The 12684-nt window shown below is 42.3% G+C and overlaps 1 protein-coding gene across 1 annotated transcript in view; it reads left to right on the top strand.

Annotated features, from left to right (window-relative positions):
- usp34 (ubiquitin specific peptidase 34) overlaps positions 1-12684 on the top strand; it is a 245563-nt gene that overhangs the window by 40487 nt on the left and 192392 nt on the right. Inside the window, 3 exon segments of the mRNA XM_084319311.1 lie at positions 28-627; positions 779-803; positions 3883-3933. Coding sequence (XP_084175437.1) covers positions 28-627; positions 779-803; positions 3883-3933 — 676 coding nt within the window.

The raw sequence follows: 12684 nt of genomic DNA, 5'->3' as shown, positions 1-12684 counted from the left end.
CATTAATTCATCCACCCTGTCCCCCAGGCAATGTCTCTGCTGCTTCAAGGAGTACAAACACCTGGAGGTGTTCAACCAGCTGGTCTACGCCCTCATCAACCTGGTCATCGCCCAGGTCACCAGCCTGCGGGACTGCCTGTGCAGCGCCCCGGGGGGGGGGCACAGCCACACAGAGGGCGCCGCCCCCCCCGGGACAGAAGGGGCGGGGGCGGAATGGAGCGGGGGCGGGGGGGCTGTGCCCGGGCCACTCCCCCCACCGCCGCTGTCCTCGCCCGGCGCGGAGGACGAGCCCGTGAACGTAGAGAGGGACTCCGCGGAGGAGGACGCCGCCGCCACCGCCGCCGCCACCGCCGACAACGGCCCCGACCACAACCAGAATAAGACTTTGCCCCAGGGGCAGGGGCCCGGCCAGACGAGTCAGGCGGCCCAGGCGGAGGCACTTGGGCCCGGGGAGGGCGGCAGCGGGAGCGGGGCCGGCGCCGGCGGTGAAGCTGGTGGGACCGGTGCCGGCAGCAACACGGAGGGCCAGGACCCTTTCAGCTCCTGGACCACAGAGGACAGAGAGAAGCTGCTGCTGTGCGCGGCCAAGATCTTCCAGATTCAGTTCCCCCTCTACACAGCCTACAAACACAACACACACCCCACCATAGAGGTGAGCTCCACACACAGCCTACAGACACAACACACACCCCACCATAGAGGTGAGCTCCACACACACAGCCTACAGACACAACACACACCCCACCATAGAGGTGAGCTCCACACACACAGCCTACAGACACAACACACACCCCACCATAGAGGTGAGCTCCACACACACAGCCTACAGACACAACACACACCCCACCATAGAGGTGAGCTCCACACACACAGCCTACAGACACAACACACACCCCACCATAGAGGTGAGCTCCACACACAGCCTACAGACACAACACACACCCCACCATAGAGGTGAGCTCCACACACAGCCTACAGACACAACACACACCCCACCATAGAGGTGAGCTCATATTAGGGATGTTCCATATTGGCCTTTTTTTTTTTTTTTTTTTTACCAATATCCGATATACAGATATTGTTCAACTCTTAATTTCCGATACCGATATCAACCGATACCGATATATGCAGGGACAATAAATAAAATACGAATTTGTTCTTACTTGCTTGCCTGGGTAAATAAATGTTAAATAAATGTAAAAAGAAAATTTAAATAAAAGACCGATACAGATCATTTCCGATATTACATTTTAATGCCAATATCGGACATCCCTAGCTACTGTAATTCCTCTAATAGTAACCCCGGCTTGTATTTGTTTCAACTGTAGCGGATACCAGGCTTGTATTAGGAGGAGGCCTGTATAAGAGAGAGGCCTATATTTCTAATTTTCAAACATCATAATGAATAAATCAACATTTTGTGTCAGTTTGAACCCAGTAAAATGTACTGGGTTCATTTATTGAAACCAAGTACTGTATGAAATACGGTAGTAAACAGTGCAATTACATGTGGTAAAAAAAAAGTAAAATAAAGTAAAATAGTGCAATCACAATACTGGTATAATAATAATAACTTAGTTTTATACAATTCTGAGGTAGGCTTACTCTCTTGGTAAACATTAACACCATACCATTATATGGTATTTACTGCACAGCCAGGCCAGCATATAACAACAATAACAAAATATACCCGGCTTGTATTAGGAGGCCGGCTTATAATTGCTTAGCTCAACAGCGCACCCGGTCATTAATAGAGACCCGGTTTTTAATTGAATACCGGTTACTATTAGAGGAATTACGGTATATACATATCTCACCATAGAGGTAAGGTCATATACATACCCCACCATAGAGGTAAGGTCAAATACATATCTCACCATAGAGGTAGGGATGTCCGATATTATCAGCCGATATTGGCATTAAAATGTAATATCGAAAACTATCGGTTTTCAAAAAAAAATTCTTTTATTATATTTTTTATATTTATTTAACCTTTATTTAACCAGGCAAGCAAGTAAGAACAAATTCTTATTGTCAAAAGTATGCATAATGTTGTGTTAATTCCACGACAAGACATATGTAATGTTAATTACCTGAAATTATTCTGTTTTTTGGGGGGGGAAACCCTGCATATATCGGTATCGGTTGATATCGGTATCGGAAATTAAGAGTTGGACAATATCTGTATATCGGATATCGGTAAAAAAGCCAACATCGAACATCCCTACCGTAAGGTCTTATACATACCTCACCATAGAGGTAAGGTCTTATCATACACACCTCACTAGGGGTGGGACGATACATGGATCCAGATCGATACGTTGATCTAATTATCAACGATCCAATACGATCGATGCAACGTAAAAGATCGGTTCATATCGATTTTGAAAGTCTCATTCGAGGTAAGATAAGATCGTATCATATACGTACCTCACCATAGAGGTACTGTAAGGTTATATATCATATACATACTCCACCATAGAGGTAAGGTCATATCGCATACATACCCCACCATATACGTAAGGTCATATCATATTATATAATTATATACATAACTCATTATAGTGGTAAGGTCATATCCTATACAATAATAATACTAATGCATAATACAGTAATAATACTACAACACTGTACATACATCTGATTAGCACTATTACTCGCAGGGTTTCCGTTAGAAAAAATTGTTGCCGGCCTCAGTGTCCGGTAGATTTCAATCTACCGGTCAAATGAGAGAAATTCCGGTCAGAGTTTATTGAGCTTAAAAACAATTGATAGGCAAAAGAATGACAACAAAACAAAAGAATGACATCATCAAGGCATGTAGATTTATAATATTTTTACTTAAAACTAGGCTACTTTTGCGTATATAGTCATTATATTCCAAATAAAATAAGTCCTGAGACTCCGTGCTGCTGCCGACTTTAAATCAAATGGGTGTCTGTGGGCAGTCGCCCGACATTAATAAACAGCAGTCTGTTATAATCACATTTTTATGAGCTAACGAGTTCCGTTATATTGGACATTTGTATTAATTATATCAATCGAAGAACTGAGAAATTTGGCAGAGAGAGACGGCAACATTATCGTGGGTTTGCGTGGCGACTCTCTCTCTCCACCTCCCAATGACTTATTTGCGAGAGTATGTCGATGCAGAGCAGCAGATTCAGCTGTTTTCTGGCTCTTTTCTGGCTCCATCTGGGGACCGCTCAGCAGCGCCCCCCACCCAACAGGTGAATTGCCAATGGCTGAATTGGAGTACTGCACTGTGCCGCTGCTGCTCCGGCTCTGCAGCTACACATGCACTCGCAAACTCAGCACTAAGCTCTCGCTGACAACGTTGTTGTCATTATTAGAAGCAACGATGAAACAAATGTAATGATTGTTTCGTTCATCGCATAGGCTATTTAATTTTAGCCTATTTTAATACAATTCAAATAATCAAATTGTGCTTAGAGGGAATTATTTTCACCGGACATTAAGACCGGAGAGATTAAATATGTCGGACTTCAACAGATTTTGCCGGTCAAATACCGGTAATTACCGGCTAACGGAAACGCTGATTACTCGGTAGTATATATTTTATATCCAGTTTAATGACCTGTACACAGATATTATTCACACTTTACTGTGACCTTTGCACTTGGTTGGATGCCAAACTTATTGTCCTTGTACTGTACTTGTGCTGTATAATGACAATAAATCTGAATCTAATCTAACCATAGGTATGCAAATGCACATATTTAAAATGTTCTCAGTGTTTGGACAACCCCTTATTCTGTCAAAACAATGCAAAACACAGGAAAAGGCCATTTTCACTTATGAACCCACACAGTTCCCGCTCTGCTCTCAAACTGTCCTTATTGCTTCCTGTCTTTTCTTTAGGACATCTCTGCTCACGAGAGCAACATCCTCGGCTCCTTCTGCGACATGAATGTAAGTTAACAAGCTTTTATTGTCACCATACTGCTGTGCAAAACGACAACATGATGATTACCATCCCTGATATTAAGAGGACTATATAAGAGAAAGTCATAATGAAAGCAGTGTAGTCATAATACAAGCAGTGCAGTCATAATAGGGAGGTGTAGTCTGACGTCACTTTGGACCGTCTGCGAGGTCCACCCGTATAGGGATTGGGGGAAATGAATTATCGGCTATTGTAACAATTCTGCCTTATGAACATTGAAAAGCGTTCCATTTTTGCACAAAATGAGTTCCCTTCTATCACTAACATTATTGTTTAAAAATGTTTGGTTGAAATAAAATTCCACGATTTTCTTTTACGATTAATTGTGAATATTTCCATGTTGAGCCATAGATTGTGGATGAATACGCACAGAAAGGTACACCGTGCAAATGTTCATTCTTTATTTGTTTTAAACGAGACGATTTAGAAATTGGCAATGGGGGAAATAGGTTGCAATTTTGCAAGGTGGACCGGCCGGAAACGGCAATGACGTAACCACTACACCTCCCTATACAAGCGGTACAGTCATAATACAAGCGGTACAGTCATAATACAAGCGGTACAGTCGTAGTACAAGCGGTGCAGTCGTAGTACAAGCGGTGCAATCATAATAGTTTAGTTTAGTTTACTCAGTTTATTTGATCAGGGACAGTGCATATCAATCAACAGTTATACATTTATAAATGAATACAAATTAGAAAGTGTAAATATGCCAAAATTAGCAGGGTTGCTAGTTTTCAGTTTCAGTCATACAAGCAGTACAGTCATAATAAAAGCGGTACACAGTCATAATAACAGCGGTACAGTCATAGTAAAAGCGATAGTCACAATACAAGCAGTGCAGTTGAGATTCAGCTCCGCTCCCTGGGGCAGAATAGAGGCCCTCTCTTGTTGTTTTCTCTTTCATTCTCATATCTTCGTGATTTATGACATCTTGGATCTATTTCTGCTTTTATTGGGATGCTGCACGAACACACAGCAGCAGGAGCGCCCGCCAGCTGTGGTCCGTTTGGAGCACTGCTTCACACACACACGCAGGCGGGCAGCCCCCCCCCCCCCCCTGGGTAATGGCAAACATTTAGCTGCCCCCTACATAAAATTATTTTTGTTTTTTAGTTTTCTTTTACAGAGCTTTGAAAAATGTCCAATTGTGTTAGTGTAACCAGGAAAGCATTTAGATAAGAATACCTGGTGTTTTCATTCAACATTAAACTTGATCTTCCTTTATTTATTGGGCTTCATAGTTAGATAACCGCTTTAAATTTATATTCTCGCTCTTTTATATATATATATAAAGGAACTTTTCTCAGACTGACCTCAGATGTGAAGCCAGGTGTCTTCATGTCTCGTCGCTCATGAAAGGAAACGGCTCAGATATGCAGATTTTTTTTTTTTAATTCTATTTATTTTTGGGCTTTCTGTATTTTTCACCCATCCCAATTTAGTCGTTATGCCAATTCCCTTCCTGGTCGTTGCGCGCATTGCCCCACTGTCGGCCTGGGGAGGGTGTAGAACTACCACACGCCTCCTCCGATACATGTGGAGTCGCCAGCCGCTTCTTTTCACCCGACAGCGAGGAGTTTCACTGGGGGAACGTAACACACGTGTGGAGGTTCACGCCATTTCCCCCAGATCCCCTCCCTGCTCAACAGGCGCCCCAACCGACCAGTAGGAGGCGCAGTTTACAACGACCAGGACACATACCCCACCGGCTTCCCACCGGCTAACACTGACGATTGTGTTACCGGTAGTTGTGTTAGACCGACCGAGCCGGAGGTACTGCTGACAGCTGGATTGGATCCCAGAGTCTCTGCGGTGGTAGGCGAGTGCTTAGTCCACTGCGCTACCCAGCCGCACCCAGATATGCAGATTTGGCAGCAGGAAGTGAACGGCGAGGGTGGAAAGCCAAAGGGTTTGTAATCGGAAGGTAATCGGAAGGTTCCCGGTTTGATTCCCGTTCCTCCTCCCGGGCAGTGTGTCAAAAGTGTCCTCGAGCAAGACACTTAACCCCTAACTGCTCCCGATGAGCAGGTCGGCACCTCGCACGGTCGCCGCCACCGTCGGTGTGTGAACGTGTGAGTGAACGGGTAAAAATGTGAGAAACAAAATTGTAAAGCGCTTTGGATAAAAGCTGTTATATATATAAATGCACCATTTACCATTATTGGGAGAGTTGGGGATCGAGGAGAAATAATGTTTGAGTTGGAGTATTCCTTTTCTTCTCTGTTGTTTCCGTTTCATGTTATTATCAGGAATAGTTCTGTTTTTGACATAAGGATAGGATGCCACAAGGAAGTTGTGCTCGTGACACTGGAGCTCACTGTTGAGCCTCTTCCCGAGGTGGCGCTGGAGCGGTGCGTCTTCACGGGCCTCACCATTGGATTACGTTTCAGCTGTCCACGCTGCATCTCGATGCAGCTCAATAACATATTACATCCTCAATTTTATAATCTATATTACTGCACACGGCTACTTTTTCATCAATTAATACAAGCAGTCGGATAAATGTAACTTTTATTTAGAAAGTCCTTAAATCCGAATGTCAAAATAAATGTCTTTACTAGTGTTGCATGATACAGATAATACTATTTTTTTTTTTTATTAGTAGCAATACTTTTAGAATAGCCTGATGCTGTATTTTCTATAAGTTGAGTGGATGCATGACCAGAGCAAACAAAAAGTTTGATTATGTTCTGTCTAGGGCTGTCCCCGACTAAGGATTTGGATGGTCGACTATGATTGGCAAAAATCTGCCGTTAGTCGACTATTGGTCGACAAAAGAAATATATATATATATAATATTTAAAAAAAAATTATTTTTATTTTTTATCATTCCATTTGGGCTGTGGGGGTGCTTAATGTCTGAAGGAGTCGACTGAAGGCTTCTTGTCCTCTGTGCAAAAGCATGCAATTGGTCCACTGATGGATACATCTTGATATTTGTCTAGTCTAGTGTGTTCATTGGATGGGTGAAATCCTCTTTCAGTGCCTCTGTGCCTGTTTTCGTAGGCAGTTAGCCTCTGGTATGCGTGCCATTAGCGTTAGCCACGCTTCTAGGCCTCTTTTCTTTTGGAAAGAATGATTTTATTTTTTTATAAATATATATATATATTTTTTATTATCAAGTCAAGTCAAGAGTTTTATTTGTCACGGCATACAAGTATACAATGAAATGCGGGGGGTCTTGCCCGCAACGATGTGCATAATACAATAGTAATATATAATAGAATCCAATAGAACGAAATTGTGCAATAAAACAAGTAAACAAAGCAGGGCATATCGGTATACATGAGTTATTTACAGAGCATGGTAGGACATGCTAGGTCCTGTGGTAGTGCAATACACTGTTAGCTACGGATGAGGCACTGCTATACAATGTATTATATTCGACTAAGAGGTTGGCCAGTCGACTACGGCTCCTTTCGACCGATTAGTCGACTAATCGACTAATAGGGGTCAGCCCTAGTTCTGTCACTGCATTGATGCAGAATCGTCCACGTCTGCATCGCGATGCATCTTGGGAGTCGAGAAAGGTCCACAGCCCTAGGTGTCGCGGGCCTAACTTGATGAATCACTGGTGAAGGGAGGAGCCCACTTGATAACCCTGGTGATCTGCTGGCTCTCACTGCCCATCCATCTACACGTTGGGTTGTGGTGCCATTAGGGGCCATGTGGTAGGATATTATGTAGCATCATTGTCAATACCTGGAGCTCACATCAAAGGGTCTGCTGAAGTTGGCAATGCTGTTTGGAGGCCGTTATATGGGTCATGTAGGGCTGCAACAATTAGTCGACATAATCGACGACTTCGATCATAAAAACTCGTCGACGCAGAATATATATATATATATATATATATTTTTTTTTGCACTACCTATCTTTGAGAAAGTGGCTTCTCAGCTCTGGTCCAGCTGAAGACAGAGCAGAGGAACAGATTGGACATTGAGCATGACCTCAGAGTTGCTTCGTCTACCACCATCACCCCAGACTTTGAGACTCTTGTCAGGAGCAAACAACATGCCCAGTTAACCCATTAGTTCCCTGGGATGTTAAGCTAAGAAGTCTGCTAAGAAGCATAATTATTTATTATTATTATTATTATTATTATTATTATTATTATTATTATTATTATTATTATTATTATTATTATTATTATTATTATTATTATTATTATTATTATTATTATTATTATTATTATTATTATTATTATTATTATTATTTTATTTCATTGTGTTTTTAGCCCTAGTTGTTTTTGCAACTTTTGTTGCAACCCCAGTTATCCCATTAGTTCCCCCAAACTTACGGTCTGTTATGTTAAGCTAAGAAGTCTGCTAAGAGCCCGGAAAAGGAGCCGCGCCCACAGGAAGCAGAGATGGAGGATGTGACAGAAATAATCGTTAGATTAGTCGACTAATCGAAAAAATAATCGACAGATTAGTCGACTACCAAATTAATCGTTAGTTGCAGCCCTAATTCATAGTGTGTATTTCCATAGTATTTATAGGCATGTCAGACTTTCTTTTGACAAGGAGAGTATGTTTCTTCATTGAGTGCGTATCCTTATCATTGGGGCACAAGTATCTTGTGTTTTTATTTTAAATAAGTTCTTGCTTTTGTCACGTTTTGTACGTCGGCTTTTCTTTTAGCTCCTGGCGTCAAACACCTTTCCATTTTAGTTTTTTGTGATTTATTTTCCTCTCCCTGGTTGGATAACTAGGCGAATGTCAGCTAGCTGTCTCGCTATCACAACCACGCAGCAGCTCCTGTGTGCAACACTGATTGTATTTATGAATGAATACATTTCCTCCCCGCTCCGATTTCTTTAGTCTCTCCTAGCCAGACCTCTCTCCACACTGTGTTAGTCTCTCCTAGCCAGACCTCTCTCCACACTGTGTTAGTGTCTCATAGCCGGACCTCTCTCCACACTGTGTTAGTCTCTCCTAGCCAGACCTCTCTCCACACTGTGTTAGTCTCTCCTAGCCAGACCTCTCTCCACACTGTGTTAGTGTCTCATAGCCAGACCTCTCTCCATACTGTGTTAGTGTCTCATAGCCGGACCTATCTCCACACTGTGTTAGTGTCTCATAGCCAGACCTCTCTCCACACTGTGTTAGTGTCTCATAGCCGGACCTATCTCCACACTGTGTTAGTGTCTCATAGCCAGACCTCTCTCCACACTGTGTTAGTGTCTCATAGCCAGACCTCTCTCCACACTGTGTTAGTGTCTCATAGCCAGACCTCTCTCCACACTGTGTTAGTGTCTCATACAGACCTCTCTCTACACTGTGTTAGTGTCTCATAGCCAGACCTCTCTCTACACTGTGTTAGTGTCTCATAGCCAGACCTCTCTCCACACTGTGTTAGTGTCTCATAGCCAGACCTCTCTCCACACTGTGTTAGTCTCTCATAGCCAGACCTCTCTCTACACTGTGTTAGTCTCTCATACAGACCTCTCTCCACACTGTGTTAGTGTCTCATAGCCAGACCTCTCTCCACACTGTGTTAGTCTCTCATAGCCAGACCTCTCTCCACACTGTGTTAGTCTCTCATACAGACCTCTCTCCACACTGTTAGTCTCTCATACAGACCTCTCTCCACACTGTGTTAGTCTCTCATACAGACCTCTCTCCACACTGTTAGTCTCTCATACAGACCTCTCTCTACACTGTGTTAGTCTCTCATACAGACCTCTCTCCACACTGTTAGTCTCTCATACAGACCTCTCTCCACACTGTGTTAGTGTCTCATAGCCAGACCTCTCTCCACACTGTGTTAGTCTCTCATACAGACCTCTCTCTACACTGTGTTAGTCTCTCATACAGACCTCTCTCTACACTGTGTTAGTCTCTCATACAGACCTCTCTCCACACTGTGCTAGTCTCTCATACAGACCTCTCTCCACACTGTGTTAGTCTCTCCTAGCCAGACCTCTCTCCACACTGTGCTAGTCTCTCATACAGACCTCTCTCCACACTGTGTTAGTCTCTCATAGCCAGACCTCTCTCTACACTGTGTTAGTCTCTCATAGCCAGACCTCTCTCCACACTGTGTTAGTCTCTCATACAGACCTCTCTCCACACTGTGTTAGTGTCTCATAGCCAGACCTCTCTCCACACTGTGTTAGTCTCTCATAGCCAGACCTCTCTCCACACTGTGTTAGTCTCTCATAGCCAGACCTCTCTCCACACTGTGTTAGTCTCTCATACAGACCTCTCTCCACACTGTGTTAGTCTCTCATACAGACCTCTCTCCACACTGTGTTAGTCTCTCCTAGCCAGACCTCTCTCCACACTGTGTTAGCGCTGTGCTAGTCTCTCATATTGCATTTTTATTTATTCATTCATTTATTTATTAATTCGTATTTACAATAACGGCCCGGTGAGAGGACGAAAGGGCCTCTCCAAGGGTAACGTAAAGGGGACATTTTATTTTTTAATAATAATAATACTTTTTTTTTTGACCAAAAACGACAATCCAGATAAGACTTTTGGACACTAGACATCACAGAGGTAAGGGGAATAATTAAAACACACACCAAACAAACAACCAAATAAAATGACATGGTATGTAAAGACATGGCGCAGAACAATTTACAATCGGCCAGATGGTGACTATAATTATTAAAGGTCAAGCGGAGAAAAGCTGTAACTCCAACAAGTCTGTTTGCATTTATATTGTTTGTAAACATCAGAGTAAAACACACTTGTATTCTGAGTTCTAATGGGCAAAAAGAAAAAAAAAAGGCTTTACTTTCCATCTACTATTCCAACTCTTTTAGAAGCAACAACCCTATGATGATAATCGTCTTTTACTGGAATATTCCAGAACGTTGTCATTTGTCGGCCTATTTATGAATCGTTTTCAAATAAACGCTAGATGAGCGATAGTTATGTGTGCGCACGCACGCTCGTGCCGCGCGCTGATAATCGCTGCTCTTATTTCCTGATGGCTTTTACAGTGAAACAGCAATATCACATATAGTGTAAACGCTTATATCTCCGTGAAAACGAGTCTGATTATCCTAAGACTGATGACATAGATTCCTTACCTGACATCAGATGGTATCCAAATGGTTTATTCCAATTTCCGATCGCCATTCAAAAAAATCGATAATTGTATTGATCCATCGTGTGTACAGTAGAACACATATTCGCCGTGGCACCAAGGTTCCAGAATGAACTCTGGTAGACCCCGGTTACATCAGTGAGAAGTAAAATGTGGAGTCAGAAATCCGTTCTCCCATTCACTTTCATTGAGTCCACTCCAAAAGGGTGATTTACCATCTGGGAGACGATAGGGGGAGCTTTTTTCCACATCTGAGCGCTGGCGGTGCCTGGATCTCCAACGGTAGGCTCACTTGATGCAATATGATTTCAGAACGCTAATAAAAAAAAAATATTGAGAAATCTCGGGTGTGGCATCCAAAGTGTTAATAATATTAATAATAATAATAATAATAATAATAATAATAATAATAATAATAATAATAATAATAATAATAATAATAATGATAAAACTACTTTATTTGTATAGCACCTTTCATACAAGAATTGCAGCCCAAAGTGCTTCACAGCAGTGATGTACACACAAAATAGACATAGGCATAAAATGAGCATAAAATTGGCATACAATTATTATTAGTTTAAATCTATGAAAAGTGTAAATCGATTGTAAAAAGATTGTAATACATTTCTGTCATTAAAATCTATAAAAAAACAGACGGCAGTAGTACTCTGTAGTAGCTTTAAACATCCACAATAGCTGGTGGATTCAGAACCAACGTGTTTACTTCAGTCAGAAAAGCCCGTTTGAACTCCGGTTGGTTACTTGGCAACACGGCTCGTAGAATTGACCAGATTTAATGACCGCGGCCAAAACTGGCCAACATTTGGACGGAGGCCAATACTATTTTCAAACCCCAGTATCGAGTATCTGTAGACTGTAGGAATCTGAAATCAGTTCGCCTCTTTGGTCATGGAGCGGTTTATATTGTAATGTAACCCGACGAGTGATCCCAGATCAGTGCTGCTATTCTGTTTTCCATGCCAGATCCAAATAAAGGGCATTTATTTGATTTGAGGTTTCAGATTGCTGCGATGCCTTGGTGCATGATGCTTTAAGTTGAATGTGTTTTTGTACAGATGAGGGTACAGTCATTGCTCAACAGAGAATTCTACCTAACAGAAGAGAGATTTTCCTTTGTTGCCAAGTCCTTGGTTTTATTAAACGGAGTAATTTCTCTCAGATTATGTCATTGTCCCCTAGACAACCATAATGTGTCCTGGCCTAATTTGATGGCTCTCCTTCTTCGTACCTTTCCTTAATTTTATGAAGCCCTCGACAAATTACCTTTTGTGAGGAAAGAACAGTCTGGAACAGTGGTGAGGGCACGAGAGGCTGGAACAGTGGTTCCCAAACTTTAACATTTTGTTTTACCAAGGCACCCCCGAACACATTCCTTCCCCCACAGCACCCCAACTGTTTTGTATAAAGATGAAAATACATGCAGCACGTCAGACCTTGGTTATTAACAACACACCATCTTTTTGTTTGTAGCATATTTAAGACCACTGCTGGTTCTTATGAGCAAAGAAGAATAAAATATTGCAAATATTCACATGTAATTAAATGATCACTTGGCAAAGTAAAAAACAAAAAACATACATGCATAGGCTGGGAGCAGAAAGATGAAGAAAGAGATTGTGAAACAGGCTCTC

This window comes from Notolepis coatsorum (genome assembly GCF_963971535.1).
Source record: "Notolepis coatsorum genome assembly, chromosome: 7".
In the NCBI taxonomy this organism is placed as follows: domain Eukaryota; kingdom Metazoa; phylum Chordata; class Actinopteri; order Aulopiformes; family Paralepididae; genus Notolepis; species Notolepis coatsorum.
Note: the sequence above shows the minus strand (reverse complement) of the source record. Positions and strands in the feature narration are given on the sequence as shown.